Source organism: Mercurialis annua, linkage group LG5, assembly GCF_937616625.2.
Source record: "Mercurialis annua linkage group LG5, ddMerAnnu1.2, whole genome shotgun sequence".
Lineage (NCBI taxonomy): Eukaryota > Viridiplantae > Streptophyta > Magnoliopsida > Malpighiales > Euphorbiaceae > Mercurialis > Mercurialis annua.
In genome coordinates, this window is record NC_065574.1 from 6,329,970 (window position 1) to 6,353,067 (window position 23,098).

General features: G+C 36.0%; 5 protein-coding genes across 5 annotated transcripts; 2 read left to right on the forward strand and 3 right to left on the reverse strand.

Annotated features, from left to right (window-relative positions):
• Positions 1-110: 110 nt before the first annotated feature.
• LOC126682577 (dirigent protein 1-like) lies at positions 111-888 on the forward strand. The gene has a single exon (XM_050378301.2). The coding sequence runs from the start codon at positions 150-152 to the stop codon at positions 696-698; it is 549 nt and encodes a 182-aa protein (XP_050234258.1). The 5' UTR covers positions 111-149; the 3' UTR covers positions 699-888.
• On the reverse strand, positions 884-3,321 carry LOC126682567 (scarecrow-like protein 3). Its single transcript, XM_050378290.2, has 2 exons — positions 2,705-3,321; positions 884-2,417 (listed from the first exon to the last, which is right to left on the reverse strand). Exon 2 carries the CDS (start codon positions 2,413-2,415, stop codon positions 991-993), a length of 1,425 nt encoding a protein of 474 aa, XP_050234247.1. The 5' UTR covers positions 2,416-2,417; positions 2,705-3,321; the 3' UTR covers positions 884-990.
• A 5,679-nt stretch (positions 3,322-9,000) lies between these two features.
• On the forward strand, positions 9,001-22,315 carry LOC126682565 (probable inactive purple acid phosphatase 27). Its single transcript, XM_050378288.2, has 11 exons — positions 9,001-9,440; positions 9,521-9,608; positions 19,273-19,536; positions 19,650-19,755; positions 20,118-20,232; positions 20,427-20,559; positions 20,943-21,130; positions 21,204-21,458; positions 21,540-21,813; positions 21,889-21,969; positions 22,059-22,315. The coding sequence occupies exons 1-11, from the start codon at positions 9,100-9,102 to the stop codon at positions 22,122-22,124; spliced, it is 1,911 nt and encodes a 636-aa protein (XP_050234245.1). The 5' UTR covers positions 9,001-9,099; the 3' UTR covers positions 22,125-22,315.
• On the reverse strand, positions 10,342-16,792 carry LOC126682569 (uncharacterized). The gene is made up of 6 exons (XM_050378293.2): positions 16,538-16,792; positions 12,018-12,243; positions 11,802-11,934; positions 11,422-11,721; positions 11,239-11,343; positions 10,342-10,908 (listed from the first exon to the last, which is right to left on the reverse strand). Exons 2-6 carry the CDS (start codon positions 12,239-12,241, stop codon positions 10,450-10,452), a joined length of 1,221 nt encoding a protein of 406 aa, XP_050234250.1. The 5' UTR covers positions 12,242-12,243; positions 16,538-16,792; the 3' UTR covers positions 10,342-10,449.
• Positions 12,334-13,607, reverse strand: LOC126682570 (uncharacterized). The gene is made up of 2 exons (XM_056105663.1): positions 13,155-13,607; positions 12,334-13,080 (listed from the first exon to the last, which is right to left on the reverse strand). Exon 2 carries the CDS (start codon positions 12,937-12,939, stop codon positions 12,394-12,396), a length of 546 nt encoding a protein of 181 aa, XP_055961638.1. The 5' UTR covers positions 12,940-13,080; positions 13,155-13,607; the 3' UTR covers positions 12,334-12,393.
• Positions 22,316-23,098: the final 783 nt, after the last annotated feature.

Sequence of the window (23,098 nt, forward strand, 5' to 3'; positions counted from 1 at the left end):
CTTCAAAGTAATGAAACCATGAATTCAATCATTATAACAAGTGTTTCTTAGCGGAAACGTTTCTTAGCACTGCAGCCAGTTCATCCCTTTAAAAGTAGATCATTCTATAGCCATCTACTAAAAACAGAGTTCAAACAATTTCAACAACGATGGCTTACACTCTCGTCTCCCTCTATTTCATTTTGTTTCCATCATTATTCGCCATCACTCGTGCAATTTTCTCCGAGGAATTAGCTCAAGGCATAGCTATAAAACGCGAAGAGAAGACTACACACTTACATTTCTACTTTCACGACATTGTAGCTGGCAAAAATGCAACCGCCATTAGAATTGCTGGACCTCAAGATAGTAGCATTACAGATTTTGGTAATACAATGATGATAGATGATCCATTGACGGAAGGTCCTAATCTTACGTCAAAGCTGATTGGAAGAGCTCAGGGTATGTATGCGGTGGCAGCTCAAAATGATATGTTATTGTTAATGGTATTGAACTATGCATTTACAGAAGGAGAGTATGACGGAAGCAGCATTAGCATTCTCGGAAGAAATCATGTTTTTGATGATAGCAGAGAAATGCCTATAGTTGGAGGGACCGGGGCTTTTAGGCTTGCTAGTGGCTACGCGTTGGCGCATACTATTCATGTTGACATGGTAGAAGCAATTGTCGAATATCATGTCTACGTTACACATTACTAATCATACGTGATGCTTTATAGTTTTTGCAAATAGTGAATATAGTTTCAGAAACTACATCTCCGAAGAGAAAGTGCTTTTCCACTTGAGTCTGGTTATTTAACTTATTTTATGTAAGATGTATTTTCTAGCTCAGAGTTTAGAGTTTCACCCAGGAAGAATAATAAAGAGCCAAAAAAATATTTCAATTTCAGCGAAGACTATGCAATTGCACATAAAACTTTAAACATTCTTTATACAAGAAACAGTATTAAAGAACAAAAAGAAGCAGTATCTGCATACCGTGGATAATGTCTTAATCAAAAGTTCTGAATCTCCAGGCAGATACAGAGAAAAGGGGTCTATCGTGCCAGCAAATAACTAAACATCCGTTCTCTTCTTTGATCTTGTATCCATCGTAGCCATAGCTATGAAGAAACCTGCTTGCCTGCAACATACCATGGTAGCTCAAACGAACTCTTCCAAACCCGCCCAATTCAAGTCTTAGAATCCATTTTTCCAGCTTCTCGTGTCTCTCCTTCCTCTCACAGCCCTCGCAAGCAATTATATTCTTTATTTCCTCTCCGAATAGCATCTTCTCAACTTTTTGTCGCTCTACTGACGTTCTTGATACATTCGACTCCAAGCTATCAAAAAGTGCACCATAGAAGTTCAATGCCTCTGTTACCCTATCCGCTAAAGTAAAACAGTTGTGGTTTGCTTCCTGCTCAGTGATCACCACCAATTTTGGTGAAAGACCCCAGAGTGCAGTTAGAAAGCTGCCCATCTTCGGTGAAGGAGCTACAGATAACGGGGACAATGCTGAATCGGGACTTGCGCTGTAAACATGGATGAAATCTTTCTCCAGCCACTCGCCTAACGTTTTTTGGTTTTTGCTTAACTGCAAAGCTCTCTGAAAGTGATTAGCAATTGGATTCTTTGCAGCGGATGGCGATTTTTGCTTAGGCATTTCATCATCGGATGCCAATAGAGAGTGTAGCTGGAGAACCGAGCTGACAGCAAGAGCTTCTCCAGTCTTAACACGCAAGCTTTCAAAGTCTAGATCCTCTAGTTTGCTTACAACAGGATTAAACTGAAATGGTATGTCCAACTTTTCAGCTTCTTCTGTCAGCCGATTAGCCATTTGGTCCAGCACTTCTTTCTGTTCATGAATACCTGTAATTCTCAAATGGGGTGGGCCTTCAGGCCGTGCACTTAATGTTTGAAGCAGATTAATCCACTGAGCAGGTTCCGATGAATTGAGATCAATAATATGTACCACCTTTTCCCCTTCCATTGCCTCTACAATGGCTTGATTTGTGATCACATAAGCAAGCTTTAAAAACGGAAAGAGCTCAAAGAATAATCTCTGAACAAGAATTTCCTCAGATACCAACGATTTTTTCGTAAAATTGAGGGCTTTCTGCAAACCAGGCCAGCATCTTTTAAGAATCCTATCAGCAAGTGCCTCGGTGAAGTAAGCAGCAATACGCTGCATAGTATCACCATCAGCAGAGGCAAGATGGGAGATATGCTCGAGGCTCATATTTGCATTTTCAACATTTCCAGAAGCAACATGGTTAGCACAAGCAAGCAGCAGATGAATCAGGTACAAACCCCTCTCTTCCGATTTTAGCTCCCTCGGCCATGGGTATGGCGATCCATATCCCGGAGATAGCGACATCCACGGAAAGAACTGAATCGGTGACGATACAGATGATGCTCCATCTTCTTGCGCCATTCCTGACATTAACAATGATTAAAAAAAACTCAGCATTCTGAAAATGAAAATCTTGGCATTCTTGTTTCATGAATCAATCCAATTCTCAATAATAATGAAAGCTCTCATATCTTAACAACTACACAAACAAAATTAAACAGAGCTCAATACTTTCACTAACCCAATACTTCCAATCGTTTATAATCTACATTCATTTCAAAAATTTCAATACCAAGACTAAACCAAGACAAAATAAACGCAAACAAATCACTTTTCATGCTAAAATTACCAAACAGAGACAGAAAATTACCAGACAAATTCTGAGAGAATCACTGATGAAAAGCAACAGTGGATTAAAATTCACAACTGGGTATTACAATTCAGAAAAAACCCAACAAACCCCTTGAAGAAATTCAAAAACTTGAAGACCCAGCCGTCCTAATCCATGAAAAGCAGGTCAAGAAAAAGCATGTGCGTGTAAGTAAGATTAGGGTTTCGCTGCAGGAAAACAGAGCAGTCAAATTTGGAAATAAAGGGATTGAATTCCAGCCCAAGGCTGCGTTGGCGACAATACAAGAGGTTGAATTTGTCGTCATTTGTTTTGTTGTCCCTTGGAGTGATCAGAAGAATATGGAATTTCTCGGACTACAAATTCGAATTCTTTTAACACGAAATTGTTTTGTTTGGAGTTGGTTTTGTCAGGAAGTGAAGTGGAGGGAGAATAAGAGCGGGCCAAAGACTTGAAACACAAGTAAAATCCAAACATGTTATTACGAAACAGAACAAGAGTGAGTGTTGTTGGGTAGTGGGTGATGATAATAAAGATGAACAAGTTCCAACAAAACCACCATTTCCTTTTGTTTTTCAAATGCGTTACACCACTTGCTTATTTCTTCTTGTACGATGACAAATTGTGCCATGGGATAATGCCACAAATTGATAGCAAAAAGTTTTCACTTTTGGTTTGGATTCTTTAGTAGGAGTTTCTTGGATTTTTACTTTTTTTTACTCTCTGTGTATTTCTTACACAACGAAAAAAAAAAGTATTAGAAATTTTTGAAACAATAATAATATGATTCAAATATTTTATTTTAATGATAATTTTACTTTCTATTAATCTGTTTTTTTGTTAAATATCGTGAGTTTTTTTATTTTATCATTCTTATTTTTTTTTTATATGTAAAAAAGAGCTTGTCAGTCTTCATGAAAATTAAAACAAAAAAATTAATTTATAAAAAAATAGGCTCGTCTATATTCATCCAACATTAGTAATATTTACAGCTTATATTCATCCAACATTAGTTAGTACATGAGTTAGTGGTATACCACATCCTCATATGGTAGATATATAATGGATTTTCCAACAACATTTATATGATACCCACTCACACATATCCGATTGTTCATTGAGTTTTTCTTTTGTATTTGGTGATGATAATTAATCTTTTAAAGCCATAGTGGCCAGCATTAGTTCTCCTTGGAGATAGCATTAGCATAATTTAATAAGTAAAGCATAGTCAATTAGTCATTAATTTGTTATGGTTGATATGTTTAAAACCATTACTCAAGTGAGGATGCAATGCATTAGAAATAGTGTCATTGGAAGCATAAATGTCGTACTAAGGAATCTATATGTGTATGCCTAGGTTAATTAGAGCACAAAATATACTAGGAATATACCATGCATTTTCAGAATTAATCACCAAACCTGCTAAACATACTTCGTTCAATATGTATGCTAGAATGATATTTACTATAGCTAACTATATTACTAGACACTAAATATTCCAAAGCATATTTAACTTCAAACCATGAGATATATATTATGCTACTTAACATTTATCTTTGAATTTAATAAAATATCAAAGTCAAACTAGATTTTGTTTTCATTTTATGACTATCTTAAATGTTAATAAAAATGTCATTCGTAGAGCAACCAACAAAATCTTTCTATCTATTTGATAATTAATATATCATATGCTTATTCTAATATAGATTGGATAGTCAATCATTTTTAATTTAAATTGAGAAATTCAATTCTTGATGTGACTAAATCATCTTTCAATTAAAAATACTCGAAGCAAATATTTAATTGGCGGAAGTCAATTATATAAGTAAGAGATGGGGATAAAATTGAAAAATAAAAACATAAAAATTAAAATTTATGAAGCAATCAATATTTCTGGAGGAGAAAATTTAAATGGAGCTAGGATTGTATATTTTGTTTTTCCTTCAAACTCTAGAATATATCATTTTTGAAAGAGACTTATTAGATGTAAATTGGAGTTTTGGGATGAAATGTGGGTTATTGTCTTTTAGACGGTCCAAACAAAATGTTAATGAGGGTGTTTTCAAGGCAAAGTACACTCTTAATTTGTAAGCTAGTGGGCAATGTATGCTTTTGCAGGAAACTTCGTGATTACATAGATAACTTAAATAAAATTTTAAGTTATGTTAATAAAACAAAACATGATTAGAATAATCTTGTTTAAGGTAAAATGTAACCAACCCGAATTGTAGACCAACTGATAAGCCCATATCCAGTCAGTCAACAACACAAAATAATAGCCCATTGTTTACCGACAAAACCTCCGCAGACATTATGTAACTCGTTAAGTATTAAAATGCAGAATATAAGGGGTTCTTTAAAAAAAAAATCTAACAGCGGATAAATACTTTAAAAATTACGGTTTGACTAACTTGGATTGATATAAGTTATAAAATTAGACCTTTTGATTGCTAAAATACGGTTTTTATTTGAAAAAATACGGTTTTCAGAAGAATTTTAAATTTACTATCGGTTTAATTAAAAAAATAAATTTACTATTAGTTTATAATTTTTTGAATTGTAAAGTTAAAGTAAATTATTGATTAGTTTACTATCAGTTTAATTTCAATTGTATAAAACATAACATAAAATAATTTTGATTCGTTTTTTTAGTCTGATAAAAGTAAATTTATTATTAGTTTACTATCGATTTATTTAAAAATTAAGTTTATTGTTAATTCGTCGTCAGTTTACTATTGGTTCACAAGTTTATTATCAGTTTACTGTCATAATTATAAAATATAGTAAACCATTTTGGGTCTGTTTAGTTCAGCTGTTTCTTGTAGCTGGTGGCTGTTAGCTGTTAGCTGTTGGCTGGTAGCGTATAACTGATAGACCGTAAATGTTTGGTGAGATTGAATTTGTTGTAGCTGTTTATATATAAAATGACCGTAAAGGGCATATTTTTGTTTTTATTTATTAAATTATGAATATATATATATATATATCATATATTATTTAATAAAAATATTAAAAAAAAATTATAAGAAGTAATATTTAATTTAAATTTACTTAGATATTTTTCTGATAAATTTATAATAATTTTTTTAAAAATAAATAAATTATAGTTGTCTTAATATAAGTAAAATAATTTTATATAATTTATAAATGATTATAGTATTTAAAAATAATTTAACTAATTTTATATATTAAAAAACGATATATTCTAATAGGGGTAATTTTGTCAAAATCATTAAAAATATTGAAACAACTACTAGCTGTTAGCAAAAAACTCTAAAATGAAGCTTTTCAAACATCACCTATTGGAGGTTCAAAAAGCTCCAAAAAGCTCTAAAAATATTCTCACCAAACAATTTGGTGAAGTTTTTTAAAAAGTAAAAGTTAAAAACTCCACCAAAAAACTGAACAAAACACCCCATTTGTATAGCTTACAATCAATATTTTTTTTATGTATAAAATTAATTTCAGCCGCTTTGTCATCGGTTTACTTTAAGTTTACTTAAAAATAAAGTTACTATTAGTCTATTAATTATCGGTTTACTAAAAATAATAAATTTACTATTAATTTACCATCGGTATATTGTTAGTTGATCTTTAATTTCATATACATTCAAAAAGTAAAATTTATTTGTGAAGCCTAACACCAAACAACAATTAAGTGAATTTCGGAGCCAACTGGGAGCAGTAAAAGCTCGGAGATCTCGACACCCATGAAAAAAAGAAGAAGGAATTTCTTTCAATAGAAGAAGAAATTGAGAAAAAAATTAAATCGTGAAAACCAAAGATAATAAATTGAAACTGATAAGTGATATGAAACACCGGAAAAAAAAGATAAAGATAAAAATCATTTTCAACATGAATATTAATTCGGAATTAGAATTCAATGTGAATAGAATAATTAACAACCTAAAGTCAGCTCAACAATGTATATCTGACTTTGTAGAATCTACGAGCATAATCAAATATCCTATAACTAAGTGGAAGGAGAAGATATTTACCATCTCCTTCCAACATTTTTTCAATTATCCTTATTTTTTAAATTTCTAATTCTTAATTTAAATTTTTTTGAACTCCGCCCTCCGAACTAGACGTGAAGGTCTCCCCTCATGCGGCTCTCTGCAGGGGAATCTCCACTCACTAGCTCGCTAGGGGATTGGTTTTGCTAACACGAAGCCTCATTTTCAATCAATTACTATATTGAAAGATCGATATCAACATCCTTGTGGTGGAAGAAACTAAAAGTTGATGGCTTTTTTAGGGTCGGAGCATGGGACAACTCCAATTTTTAAACGTGTACGTTCAGATTTATATGTAAGAGAGTTGCCTACACACAATACCCATCTTCAGTTACAGATAAAATTTACATAGCTTATGTTCATATTACATATACATATTATTAGTTAATAAATTGACTATTAACTTGCAGTCGAGTGTGTAATAATATATAGTATATAACTTTTGAGTAAATCTTCCTCCAATGAATAGTGAAATGATTAACAATCCAAATTATTTATTCAAAATAGTTAATTTTTTCAAGATACAAAACATTTCTGGATAATGAGATCCTTCAGATTCTTTTTCTTTTCATTTTTATACCTTTAAATTATATTTAGAGTAAATGGTCATTTTGATATTTAAATTTATAATCCCATTCATATAAGTGAAGCGCTATCTAACTTGACAATTTATTCCACAATTCTCTATAATAAAGTTAATTACATTCACTTAAGTATTTTTAAAGTGCATAGAAAACAATCATAGATAAATTTTTATTTTTATATCAATTTCAATATATTTATGTTTTCTATTTAAAATTTTAAGAAATTTGTGTTTAATAAATATTAACTGCTTCACATTCTCTAAAAATGCAATAATTTTTTCAAAAAATTATTGAGTAAATTATTAATGTAAGCTAATTTTTATTTACATAAATCCCTCCTACAAATTTAAACATCCAGATGATCCTTTACTTATTATTTTAAGACTAAATTTATTTTGCAGTCTCTAAACTGTACGATTTTGGTTCATTTTAGGTCCCTCAACTTCTATTTGGTTTCCTCGTATCTCTAAAATTTTGTTTTTGCTCCATTGAATTTCTAAATTTTTGTTTTTTGGTTCATTGGATCCTAAATCTTCGTTTTTGGATCATTTGGTCCTTAAATGGATATCCGTTTAAAGATTTACAGAATCTGATGAACCAAAATATAAAAGTTTAGGGATATAAAGAAGCCAAATTAAAATTGAAGAATTTGATGAACTAAAATAATATATTTAAGGATCTCAAAATAAATTTAGCCTTATTTTAATGCATTTAGGCATAAATTACATGCATGTAAAGCAATTATATAAGCTTGAACTTTCCTTTGAAAAAAAATGCAACTTTCTAGTATATAAATTTCAGAACAAACTAGTAAATAGTAAGACCTAAATATCAACATAAATGTTAAAGTTGCATCATGCATGGATGGCTATTGAATGAATCTATAAAATGCAATTTTCAACGGCTCTAAATGGTTAAAAACATGTGAAATTCACATGCAAGTAGACCACACCAAAAAAGGAACGGGACTATCTGAAGAAAAATTATAAAATCCAACCGTGGTAGCATATCATTCATATAATAAATTAATTGTGCGTGAGCCATGTGAAATTTTAATGATTAAAAATTACTACAATTAATTTTCTAGTCGTGATCAAACGTTTTACAAAATAGAATTTAAAAAAAAAATACAACATTAAATTTGTAATTAATTTAGGATTAGATAGAGACTATGACCGTACTATCGAAAAATTAAATATAAATAAAAATTAAATTCAGACTGAACGAATTATTCTCACTCTGCCACGGACCACACAATATACTAGAATCTAGAATGGTACTAAATCACAATATTATGTTTATACAGTTAGAGCATAAATTAATTATTCAACTCCCCATTTTCTTTTGCTAACTAATTTCTGAAATTATATTCGAAGAAAACAGAAAATAATTTCTATTTATAACCATGCAAAAAATTGTGTAGCTGGTATTGTAATAACCGAATATAAGCAAAAAGCATAGTATGTATTTCCTAAATTCCTAAGCAGGGACAAAAAGTCCAAGAAATAGACAGTTAGGCACCTCCTCTTTATTATCAACATAAATAATCACAACTCAATTACGTCAAGAAATCAAATAATACAATAAAATATATTTATATTTAGCTAAATTCCATAAATATAGAATCCAAGCCGCTCCTTTCAGGATTTAAACCTCAAACTCACAAGAAAATATATTAAAATTTTGACCTTAATTTGAACTTACCATCCAAAAACACTCTTACTTATAGCAAATAGAAATATATTAGAAGATAACATTTCTTCTTTCTTTCCTAGCTAGCTAGCAATTTTGTATTGTTAGTTCTCAAAATTTGAACATGAAACCCTCATGTTGTTCTTGGGTTTTCTTTGTTCTAGTAACATTATTTTTATTTCCTAACTCTTCTTCTTCGTATGTGTTGCATCCGGCCATCGTTAACTCGACGATCAAGCACACAAGCTACACTGGAATATCGAGTTTTCGCGTGCTTAACAGAAGAGCTTTGCTTGAATGTCCATTTGCAAATCTTCATAAGATTAAAATGAGTGTTAGCTCAACAGCGAATATTAATAATAACTACACTCTCTCTAATGAAGAATTTGTGAATGTAACCGTTACTGGAGTTTTGCATCCTTCAAAAGATCATTGGATCGCCATGATATCACCAATTAATTCCGAGTAATAATTTTCATTTATATATTCAGTATATTTATAGTTTACTTTTATTCCGATATATAAAATATTGAATTAATATGCAGCGTCTCGAGTTGTCCATTAAACAAAGTTCAGTATGTACAGACCGGTGATACTACCAGTCTTCCTCTACTCTGTCATTATCCTGTTAAGGTATGCACTATATGATCTCTTCAAGTAGTTCTTTTATTTGGAGAAAAAAGAATAAACTATAAATATGATTACAAATTCATATATATACAATAGTTTTTAGGCCAATTGGTATAAAATTTTCTTCACCAAAAATAGGAGTTAAAATATTTTAAATTCCATTTAGAATGGAGGTTATTTTGAATCAGTGTTTTAAAAACCGAACCGGTGAAGCCACCGGTTTCCGTCGCTAATGCCCCACATTCCGTCGCTAACTGCTGTTAGCGACGGAATTGCGACGGACTACGTCCGTCGCAACATTTTTGGTCGCAAAACAAATTAGCGACCAAAATTGTATTCCGTGGCAGATTTAGCGACGGATAACCCGTCGCTAAATTCACCAGAAACCGTCGCTAAATGGTCTCAAGCTGAGACCAAAGCTGAGACCGAATCGCGACGGATTAGCGACGGATATATCCGTCGCTAAACTGTCCAATTTGGAGACAGACTGGGCACCTTTGGCGACGGATATATCCGTCGCCAACTCCAGAAATTTAGCGACGGATAAATCCGTCGCCAAATTAGCCAAGTTTGTCTCTGATTTGGCAAGTTGGCGACGGATATATCCGTCGCCAATATTTAAAATCCGTCGCCAATTTATGTTTTTTCGGCAGATTTATGCCATTTTTCGCAGTTGTTTTCCCTGTCGTTTCAAATCCGGTAAATACAGTAATTAAAATTCATTTACGGATAACAATTAATAGAAAGTTGACACTGAATATATAGATAAATATCAAAATACACATAACGTCGTCTAAAAGAAAAAAAATACATAATTAGTTCTGAATCCTAATCTAACAGGACACTACAAATCTGTAGTGTCATCACGGTCTGGTGGGGGAGCGGGAAACTGTGGCTGATACTCTGGAGGAAGATTAGGCATCATCCTTGCTATCTCCTCTCGGATAAGCTGGGCCATTGCCGCTTGGTGCTCACGCCGTTGCTCTGCCAGCTGTTGACGATTTTGCTCCGCTAACCTCTGCTCAACCTCTCGCAGGCCCTCCTGAATGCCTGTCTGCACACGGCGCTCGATGTCCTCGTCCGCAAGATGTGTCGACCTAGAAGAGCTGCCTCGTTGCGCCCTGCTGCTACTGGGGGCCGCATACCTGCTACTCGCCGACCCTAAACCGTACACGCGGTGCTTCTTATTGACACCCTCGATGTCCAGAAACAGTTGGGTCTCATCCACCTCAGCTGGACTCGTCGAGCTACCCTCTCCGGTCGGCGACTGAGTCGCAGCAGCCAGCCTCTCAGCAATAGCGTCCTGCAAAACAGTTAAAAAACATATCAGTTCAGGTTAATGACAAATAAAAAAGCATAACATATGAAAAGTAATTCAAATTGTTAACGAAATTTCGGCAGCATTTCCTTTATAATATGAGCATCACCCATTTTTCAGGGAAATCCTGCAAGAAAATTACAATATATAACCCAAACAACAAACACTTTCAATCTAATTAAGTATACAAACGTCAAGTCTACACAACTTATATACTTAAAGATTTAATCCAAATATATTTAACAAGTACAATATATATATTCATCACTGAAGCCTAAATCTAATTAATAGATTTATGAATTTATAAGAACTTACAGTCATGTTCTGAGCCCGCTTGTCTACAGGCTTCTTCTCACCCTTCGTGGAGTGAATGCGAGTGTACAGCTCCGTCGCACTCGGTTTCCGGCCGAGCTCCTTAGCCTATTAGAAAAAATATGATTAAATAAGTTCGAAAATAAAAAAAAAACATAATTTTACTTACTGAATTTAGAAACATACCATCACGTCCATATGCTTGAGAGCTGAGCGGGATCCCCCGGTATGACGGACCGGTCCAGTACCGGCGCCCGCCGGCTCGCTCATCCGGTTTGCCCGGGCTATCTCCGACTTCTTCTTCTCCGCCTCTGTGTCCCAGAAGGCATTCCAGGCATCCCATATGTCCTGGCCCACAGATTGATGCTTCTGCTTTTTGGACTTCATTTTATGGACGTTGTCTTTGTAGCGGGTAGCTGCGTGGGTCATAAAGACCTGTCTGATGAGCTCGTCGCTGTAGACAGAACTATCCCACCAGAATTCTTTCTGCAACAGTAAAAACGTATGATGTGAGTTAGTTTTTCACGAAAATCAATACGTACATGTATTAACTTTAATTTAATTACCTGGAACTCCTGGAAATAGAAATCCCTCTGATCCGCAGTCAGAAAGCGCCATGCATAGCCAGTCTCGAACCAGCACTTCCTGAAAATCTCTCTGATGGCACGAGAAACCGGCCCTGAGTCCAGCAACAAAGTCCTGTGATTTGATTAGCATAAATTAGTTTACATATAAATTAATTACATATTATGATATCATTACAAACTAAATAGTAATCAAACCTGCTAGGGTCTGGGTGAACCCTCGCCCTGCCCTGGTCGTCCAGAATAGCCGGGGGCTCGCCAGGCTCACGCTGCTGCCGAGGCTGAATAGGTCCTCCGGTCTCCAGCTGTTGTTGCTCCTCAGCAACGTCGGTATCGCCAACAACAGGGTCATCTCCTCGTCCGCGTCCTCGGCCTGTGCCACGGCCTGTGCCACGGCCTGAGCCACTGCCTCGACCCCTCATACCTGTACATACGTCAATTTTACATGTTCCACAACCAACCAACACATTATATAAATTAAGAAATATTTCGTGAAACATAAAACTAATAAATATTAATTAAAATTCAACGAGTATACACTTAAAAAATGTAATACAAAAAAATTACTAAACTACTAAAGCTCTTCGCTTTCATCTTCGTCTGATGAGGATGCGATGAACTCATCTTCTGTTTCTTGTTCAGGAGGCATAAACAACGCATCTTCTTCAGCTTCTCCATTTTGATCAGCTAAATATGTCGGATTGTCGTCTGTTGCAACAATGAGAGGATTTTCTTCTATGTCATCTTGAAAAGCCGGGACAATCCCCTCGGGCATGTCAAGTTCTGATCGTGCCTTTATTCTGCAAACTGCCCACCAATTTAATTTATCCCTTCTTTTACTCGGATATGGTAGGTAATGAACTTGATCGGCCTGTTCGGCTAAGATGAAAGGTTCATACTTATTGTATCTCTTTCTGTTATTAATATCCACCATGTTGTATTTTTTGTTACTAATTGTGCCAGAATTGTGCGCTGGGTCGAACCACTCGCATTTAAATAAGACAGTCGTCTTCATTGGAAGCGCCGGATACTCCAACTCAATTATGTCTGTCAAAACTCCATAAAAGTCATTTTCGTTATCGACATATTGAGTTCCCTTCACGCAGACTCCACTATTCATCGTAAGTTGTTCCTCCCCATACGCTTGAGTCTGAAACTTGAATCCGTTTACCCGGTACCCCTTAAATGTTTTGACTGATCTAAGAGGTCCTTTGGCGAGACTAAGAATGAAGGGATTACTACAGACAGTTGGATTTTGAACCTGTAGCGTAAAAGTGTATTGTAAATCGGAACTTTATACTGAAATAATCGAAATATAATTTTTAAAAAACTTACATATTGTTGAAACCAGTAGGCAAAGTCACTCTCAAACTTTGCTTCAATTTGCGAGGTGCTGATATCGGGGTTTCCTCTCCGCAACTCGCCTTCGAAAATCCTTAAGTTAATAAGAAATCAACAATTAGACTCTGAATCGTTATTATTATTTACATTAACATCTGTAGTAAAGCTTACTCTCTGTAATTTTCAATTTCTGAACAATTCAACAGAACATATGTCCGGGCAGCAACAATCTCGGCATCTTCAAGATATCTCTTTCGACAAGCACCCACTGATTGCCCGTGAGGCTTGAAAATAGATAGTCTGTCAACATTGTCGTCGACTTCAATGTCACAAACTTCATTTCTCTGCAGCCGCTCAGGTATCATTGGGTCACCTTCTGAAAAGTAATAAGCTGCAAATTTTGCGGTTTCTTCATTCAAGTATCCGCTACTGATGCTTCCTTCTACCCTCCCTTTATTGGACACTTTTTTTTCAGTTTTCTCAAATATCTGATTCCACATGCCACAGTTAGCAAACATTACATGTTAATACACAGTATTGAGAAAATTCAGTAACATTACCTTTCAAATGGGTACATCCAGCGATACTGAACCGGCCCTGCCATCATAGCTTCGTACGGTAGATGTACGGGTAGATGTTCCATGGAGTCAAAAAAGCTGGGCGGAAAAATACGTTCTAGCTTGCACAGTATCTTTGGGATTTCCAGCCTCATACGTTCAAGATCTTTCTCTGTTAGAGACGTGGAGGTTAACTCACGGAAAAAGATACTCAGCTCTGTTAAAGGCTCCCACACTTCCTTCGGTAATAACTCACGGAGAGCGATTGGCAGAAGTCTTTGCATAAAAATGTGGCAGTCATGACTTTTCATTCCATGCATCTTCAAACTGATTGTATCGACACATCTGGACAAGTTAGACGCATAGCCATCTGGAAACTTTATTAACTTAATCCACTCGAGTAAAGCCTTTTTTCCGTCCCTGTCCAAAGCATACATCGCCTTAGGAAATCTCCCAGTTATCGGATCTTTTGCTAACTCAGGCCGATCACATATGTCATTCAACTCTTCCCTAGATTTTGCATGGTCTTTCGTTTTCCCGGGAACATTTAGTACCGTGTTGAAAATGTTGTCGAATACGTTTTTCTCAATGTGCATGACATCGAGATTGTGACGAATGAGATTTGTTTTCCAATACGGCAAATCCCAAAAAATGCTTTTTTTATTCCAACCATAATCTGTCGACTTTGCAGCATTATTTTTCTCAGCCCCAATTTCATATGCCTTCATAAAACCCAGATTGTCCACCTCTGCCAGCAATTCTTCTCCGGTTTTCGGCTGTCTGAATTCTTGATTTACGGTTTTCCCTTTACGGAAATGAGTTGTGTTACGACGGTACGGGTGACCACGAGGCAAGAACTTTCTGTGGCAATCAAACCACGACTGTTTTCTACTCCCTTTAAGCGTAAAAGCAGCGGTATCTTCCATGCAGTGTGGGCAAGCCAATCTCCCAGATGTGCTCCAGCCAGACAACATGGAATACGCGGGAAAATCATTAATTGTCCACATTAGTGCCGCTTTCAATTGAAAATTCTGTCGCCTATGAACGTCGAATGTCTGGACTCCAAATTCCCACAGTTGGTTCAGCTCAGCTATTAACGGCTGCAGGAATATATCCATTTGGTGTTTAGGATTTCGAGGCCCAGGGACAATAACAGTTAAAAACATGAACTCATCTTTCATACACATCCCTGGGGGGAGATTGTAGGGTGTCAAAATGACTGGCCATGATGAATAATTCTGCCCGAATGCCCCAAATGGTTGAAACCCATCAGTACACAGGCCTAGTCTGACGTTTCGAATTTCTCCTGCAAACTCTGTATGCAATTCACTGAAATGTTTCCACGCCGGAGAGTCTGACGGGTGACACATTTTTCCATCAACCATCTCGTGTTCTGCATGCCACGTCATATGCTTGGCGGTGGCTATAGAAGCGTACAACCTCTGCAGTCTCGGAGTTATAGGAAAATAAAACATTTTCCTGTAAGGGACGTTAACTCGTCGTCTCACAGAATTTCCTTTAGGGGGCGGTTTCCAACGTTCGTGATCGCAAATTTTGCATCGTGTTAACTCCGCGTCTGGCCCCCAATAAATCATGCAGTTGCGAAAACAGCAATCGATAACTTCAACCGGCAATCCAAGACCTCTAACTATCTTTTTGATTTCAGCAAAGTTCTTTGGCATCTTGTTGTTCTCTGGGAGCAGCTCTTGTATAAATTCGGTCACATCATCTACTAAAGCTACTGACCCACTATGTCGACATTTGATGTCTAACATTTTAGCAGCTGCAGACAAGGGAGAGTGTTTGCTATTACCGGGGCATACAGGTTCTTCGGCCGCCCGCATCATATCATAAAAATGTTTCGCTTCATTATTCGGTTCCTCCTCCGTGAACACTACTTCTGGACCGGCAGCATCGATAACCATTCTCTGAACGGAGCTGAACTCGTCACCCCCCTCATATTCCATGTCAACGTCATACTCCGGTAGCTCTGCAACGGGACGGGGATTTAAAACATTTCCCTCACCATGAAAAACCCAGACTTGATAATCTTTGACAAACCCTTTCTGCAAAATGTGAAGCTTGACTGTTTCGACATCCCGATAACTCGTATTTTTACATCCTGTCCTAGGACAAGGACATTTAATCTCAGCCCCACTCATACACGCAGGATGACGTAAGGCGAAATTCACAAACTCTTGTACGCGCTCGTCAAAACCTGGGTACAACAACCCGCCCTGGAGCCGCCTATACATCCAACTTCGGTCTGATTCCATTTCTGTAGCACGGATAATTAGGAGGGGTTTTCGCTCGAAAATAGCAAAGTCAATGTAATTGACTGCTTTAAAGGTATGGACCTATCCCATTCGCAAAACTGGCGCCCCTTAACTCGGCCACGATATATGCCTAGCAACGGCGAAAATATTCGGCAGCCTTCCGGCGTCGTTCTCCTTCAGTGCGATATTTAGCATATGTGGTGTAACGCTAATTATATATTCCGCGAGGAATAAGCGTTACATAACATATACTATACATCCACCCGGAGAACAAACGCTGGAAAACAACCGAATATTTTTCTACCGCTACTAGACATATATATTTTTCGTGATCGAGTTACGGGAGGACCAGTTTTGCGAACTGTACAAACTGTACAATCCCGTGTCGTTCAATCGCTTGAACACACGGGACGGGAACTCTACGGCTAGGTTTACGATTTTATTCGGTGGGAATAAAATCGAGGTCATTTTAGGTTTAAACAGCTTATAAATTAACTAATTAATTATAAATGAAAATAAAAATAAAAATAATAACGGTACTTACTTGTTGTAGAGCAGAACCGCAACAGATATAAAAGAACAATAAAGAATGTCGAGCCGCTGCAACACACTAACGGATATCACACCTATCACGCAATAAATATATTAAATTTCTAGAAAAAATTGGGCAGCACTTCCCCTAAAAATGAGCATCACCCATTTTTCAGGGAAGTCCTGCAAGCAAATTACAATCCACAAACCGCAATCTACATCAAACAACTAATTGTCCTAAATAACAATTAATTAAATTACCGAAAATTAAAAATAATTATGTGACCTAATTAAACAATTATTTAACCTAATTAAACAAAAGAAATCAAATTAAACATTTGAATAACAAGTTAATCTAAACCAATATAAAAAAGCTTTGCTAAATATTATTATTAACTAGAAAAATTATATTTAAACTTAAACACATTAAATTAATTACAATAATTAATTCACCTAAATTACATTTGCAAAGTTATGGGTTTAATTAACCTAACAAATTCTAATTAACAATTTTAATCTAATTTAACCTAACAAATTATAAAATCCTATCTAACCTAACAAATAACCCTAAACCTAATATAACATAATTAATAATTAACATTTAATTAAATAACTAATTAATAAAAAAAAATTAAACTTACAATATATAGCAGCAGCGGCGGCAGCGTGGGCAACGGCGGCAGCGGGGGAAGCAGCGGCGGCAGCGGGGGAAGCAGCGGCGGCAGCGGTGGCAGTGGTGGCAGCGGTGGCTGCGGAAAGGAGCTTTTTTAATTAATTTAATTAATTAAAAACAAATAAAAACCAAGGAATAATAAAAAAACAGCTTACCTTAGGCAGTGGCGGTGGCGGCAGCGCGGTGGTGCCGGCAGTACTGGAGGAAGGAGAGGCGGTGGTTGACGGGGAGGAGAAATGGAAGGAGAGGAAGAGAAGCGGACGGCGGGAGCAACGAACGGACGGCGGCAGCAACGAACGGACGGCGGGAGCAACGAACGGACGGCGGCAGCAATGGGAGAAAACGGACGGCGGCAGTAATGGGAGAAAAAGTGGTTAGCAGAAATGGGGAAGAGGAAGAGAAGTGTTTTAATTAGGTCGAAGATTAGCGACGGACATAATCCGTCGCTAATCTCTGACCCAATTGAAACGCGCCGTTTCAATTACAGAGTTAGCGACGGATATACATATCCGTCGCTAACTCTGTAATTGAAACGGCGCGTTTCAATTGGGGGGCAAAATTGGCGACGGATGTAAACATCCGTCGCCAAATTTGCCCCCCAATATAGGCGCCAAACGTTCCCGCCATGCTCCCGCCACTTTAGCGACGGATTGGCGACGCACGTGGCCGTCGCTAACGTGGCGGGAGCATTCCCGCCAGTCTTTTTGCCATATTTGCGACGGATTCAACGTCTGTCGCTGAATCCGTCGCTAATACACCTAATTAGCGACGGAAATTGAATCCGTCGCTAATTTCCGTCGCTAATTAGCTGTTTTTTAGTAGTTCTGTTTGGCCGGTTTTTTACCGGTCCAATCCGGTTTAATACCCGGTTTTTTACCGGTTCATACCGGTCCAATCCGGTCCAACTAAAAGATCCGGTTTTTAAAACACTGTTTTGAATATCCCAATTAGAGAGGAATTTTGTACTATGAAACCGTGATTTCCTTTTACATGTATATGTGTGTGTGTGTATTTATATATACTTTAAAATAAACACTCCTAATTTTGACGAAGCCCTTTTTTTTTTGAGAAAATTTTGAATGAAAATTTGGAAAATCAATTAAGTTGACTGAAACTTATAATATATAGATGGAAAAATGAGTTTATATCTCCAAATTGAAATTATATCTTATGAATATAAAATAATGACAGCACAGTATGGTCCTGCAATTGTATTTTTAGAGTCATTTTTATATCCAATTAACAAATAAAAGGATTAGGAGTTCATTTTAATCATGTATTTTGTAATTTTAATAATTCTATCAATAAAGATTAGCCTTTGAAAAAAAAAAAACAAATTTCTTATTATTTCAAATTGAAAACGAAAAGAAAAAAAAGAAAATAAAAAGGAATTTAAATGTTAGGGGCAAGCTGATTCCTAGAGGTAGAGTAGAGTAGAGACCAAGACATTACTACAAATGTCCAATTTTGCCTTCTACGTTCCGTCCCCTGAACTATAATTACAACAATAAAAACGCTCTAATTTTACAAACTTTTAGATCCAACCGCTTATAACTTCTCAAAATTAAAGAACCATTCTAACTATAATTATAATACCATTAAACTTTATAAAGTTCTCTACAAAATTATTTTAATTTGCATGTTCTTTTCAATTTTATAAATTCGTTTATGGGTCATTATCGATCCTTGAACTTGTTGGACGGATTCATATAAATCGGGCTTGCTTTAATTTGACAATAACTCTTCAAAATAAGGTTAATTAAATCTACTCATATATTTTCTAACCGCGTAAAAAGCAACTGTAAGAGTGTTAAACATAAATACATTGAAATTGATATAAAAATAATGATATATAAAAAATATTAAAATAACTTTACAATTGTTTTTCATACATACTTCAAGCATAAGGACGGACGCCCCCGCTACCCCACCCCTACTTCCGCCATTGGGTATGTGTGTCGATGTCGGAGAAATATCCGACATAGACACTCCATTTTTAAAGCGTCGATACATTTTGCTTTTCGATAAACTATTAATCAAGAATATCAAATAAGAGAGTTTATATTCATGGACAGGCCAAGTATATGAGCGATGATCCGGAGTATCTAAAGTGTAAACCAAAATGCAACATGAAGGGCATCAACTGTTTCGTTGACAGTGCTTGCAGTGGTACACTCGACTTTCATTTGATCAATATTAGAAGTGACATTGAGTTTGTCCTTTTTGCCGGCGGCTTCGATACGCCTTGCATTTTGGCTAGGTCTGCTCCACTCAAGTTTTCTAATCCGAATTCACCATTACATGCCCATATTTCGAGCACGGACTCAACCGGAACATCTGTAAGTCCGAAAATTCAATTTTATAATCATAATAAAATGCATATCACTTTATAGTTTTGCCACTTTATTAAAAATTTATGATTCCGCCGCTGTATATAATTTATATGGTGCAGATGAGAGTAACATGGACTAGTGGTAGTGCACAACCACAACAAGTGAAGTATGATGGAAAAATAGCTGCATCACAAGTTACAACATTTACACAAAAGGATATGTGTAGTGAGTCTCTCATTTCATTTCCGAACTCTCTCTTTATCCTATATAGTACGAAATCGAGAAATTTTTTAAAATATAAAATGGTGAAATCATAATTTTCACACAAATAACTTATAAATATAGATTTTTGGAATATTTAAAAGTCCGAAAACATATACGAATTGCCGGAATGTAAAACATGGCAGTTTTTCATGCAACGTAAGTCTCGGCAGCTGCAACTTACAGCTCATGGTTACGTCATTATTTACTTACAAAAATTTATATCCGCTAAAAAAATCAAACACTATAAGGCAGCATTATGCTAATTGCTAAGGTCATGGGGTTCAGTTCCTCCCACAAACACTGATTATTTGTAAAAATGATAGGTACGGTTATCCCAAGTCCTGCCAGCGATTTTGGGTGGCATGACCCTGGCTTTATACATTCTGCTATCATGACTGGACTCACCCCTTCAACCACCTTCTCCTACAGATATGGAAGGTACCACATTTTGCCATATCAACCATGCAATTTTCAGTTAATACTACTTAAATATATTAATACATTATTTTTGATTTATCAGCTATATAGTCCAGTTCGAACTCGGGATTTCATAATACTGAATATCATTTCAGTTTCAATTGAATTACGTTCAATTACTTATATATGATGAGTTTATGATTTTGTTGTTTCAGTGATTTAGTTGGTTGGAGTGTTGAAACCAAGTTTAAGACACCACCTGCCGGAGGAGCAAATGAAGTAAAGTTTCTTGCATTCGGTGATATGGGAAAGGCTCCCCGTGATGCTTCTGCTGAACACTACATTCAGGTATCATGTTATCCACATGCAATCACATAATTAGGTGTCTGGAAAAACCGAACTAGACCGACAAATTCAGTTTGATTCGGTTTGACATTACAAAAGGATTTGGTTCTTCAATCCGATTTTGAACATGAAAAAATTTAGTGACATATTAGTGTAAACCAAACTAAAAAAACAAAACCAACTACCATATCACGGGTTGGCTCAGTTGGTTTCAGGAGTGGACAAAGTTTAATTCCCACATCTCGTTGGACTTATTGGAAACACTTGTACGAGTTGTTCAAGGTGTATTAAGTGGGAGGCTCGATTTGGTTTTGTTTAAATATTTTGATCTAGTTCTAAGCGAATGCTTATTAGAGGTTAATTCCACAATATATAAATGTATGCAGCCAGGATCCATATCAGTGATTGAAGCTGTGGCTGAAGAACTAAAATATGGAAATGTAGACTCCATCTTCCACATTGGAGATATAAGCTATGCAACCGGTTTCTTAGTTGAATGGGACTTTTTCCTTCACCAAATCAACCCGGTCGCTTCTCGAGTTTCTTACATGACTGCAATAGGAAACCATGAAAGGTGATGGATTTATCCTTTTTCTTCAAATGATCATTCTAACTTATAGAATACTAATATGCAAAAACCTATTCAGAGATTATATAGAATCGGGAGGGGTTTACGGAACTCCCGACTCAGGTGGAGAATGCGGAGTTGCTTACGAGAAATATTTTCCAATGCCAACCTTAGCTAAGGATAAGCCATGGTATTCCATTGAACAAGGAAGTGTTCATTTCGTGGTCATGTCAACCGAAAATGACTGGTCTCCAGGTTCCGAACAGTATCAATGGATGAGAAAGGACATGGCTTCGGTTAATCGCTCAAGAACGCCTTGGTTAGTCTTCACAGGGTAAGTCGAGGTTCATTCAGCAGTAAATAAAGCAGATGAATAATAATTGCAAAACAGATTATAATAATTTCATAAATGCAGGCATAGACCTATGTACTCATCTGATTTGTTAAGCGTGGACGGAAAGTTTGTCGACTTTGTGGAGCCATTATTAGTAGAGTTCAAGGTCGATCTGGTGCTAGTCGGTCATGTTCACAATTACGAAAGAAGCTGTTCTGTTTCTGAATCAAAATGCTTGGCTATGCCTACCAAAGATGCAAATGGGATAGACACATATGATCACAGCAACTATGTAGCCCCAGTGCATACAGTTATCGGCATGGCTGGCTTTCGCTTGGACAGCTTCCCACCCTTTGTAAGTATAATTTTCCAACGAAAGATTAAGCGAGTTTAAGCAATTTACTGACTGACAGGACAACCGATACTACAGATTCCAGGTTGGAGTTTGAAAAGGATATCAAGTTTTGGCTATTCGAGAGTACATGCAACAAAGGACGACCTAAAACTAGAGGTTAGTTAGTTCACACAATTACTAGGAGTCCGGCTAAGATAAGTTCCGTATGCACAACTTGTATAACTCATTTCCGTTAATTTTTGCAGTTTGTGAATTCAAATACGAGACAAGTTGAGGATAGCTTCCGAATCATAAAAACGCAAAGTAGATAGGTTGGCAGAGGGTTACATTTGCAGTTACTTCGGTAGGTCATATCAAAAAAGAAAGAAGACAACACTGATTTACTAGCTCATTATGTCTATGTCAAAGTATTATATGCCACTTGTTGTATCAACCTATCTGCTATTTTTGTGACCTTTAGAATGAAATGATTGATGATTGAAATGTACAATTTTAATATCAACTACAATTCCGCTCCCCGTATGACATTTAACAAACATAAAATTAATCTAACATTGACATCTTTTAATAAATTCATCATAATGAGGACAGACCTCATTGCATTTGGGCTCATCAGCAGGCAGCTGCGAACATATACAGAGCAATGGGATGAGTTAAGTATCCATACTTGTTGAGTGTGTGTCACGCAAGCAACTTGTTCTCTGCACATCAAATCCTTCCGAAATTTCTATGTAAGTTGTAAAACAGTTGCATATAACAGAATTATAAGTAGATACGTTGGAACAATAATTGGATACAAAAAATATGATTGCAGAGAGGTTAACTAGTTCTAAACCATCAAGGTAAACTTGACATCATGGTATTCAACACCCTATCACATAAGGATCTCGACTTTATCAGTCAAAATTATACTCATGTACGTAGCCGTTTAAAACTTGGAGCAATAGTCCTCCCGCAAGAATCTACATTAGACTGAATGTAAAAAGCTTAAAGGTGTCGTCTTGACCCGTTCGAGAAATCTCATGGACCGTATACCAAAAAGCAAAAACCATATAATTCTTGTACCATTACTCAATATAGTTCATAATAGACATCTTCAGAATCATTGCAATGACATAAATCCCAGAAATAGCCAACCAAAGGATCAAGAAGAAAGTTAAAAAGAGGCGGTTGGGGTAAATATTTTTCGATCACCATACTATGTTTATACAGTTAGAGCATAAATTAATTATTCAACTCCTCATTTTGTTTTGCTAACTAATTTCTGAAAATAAATTCAAAGATA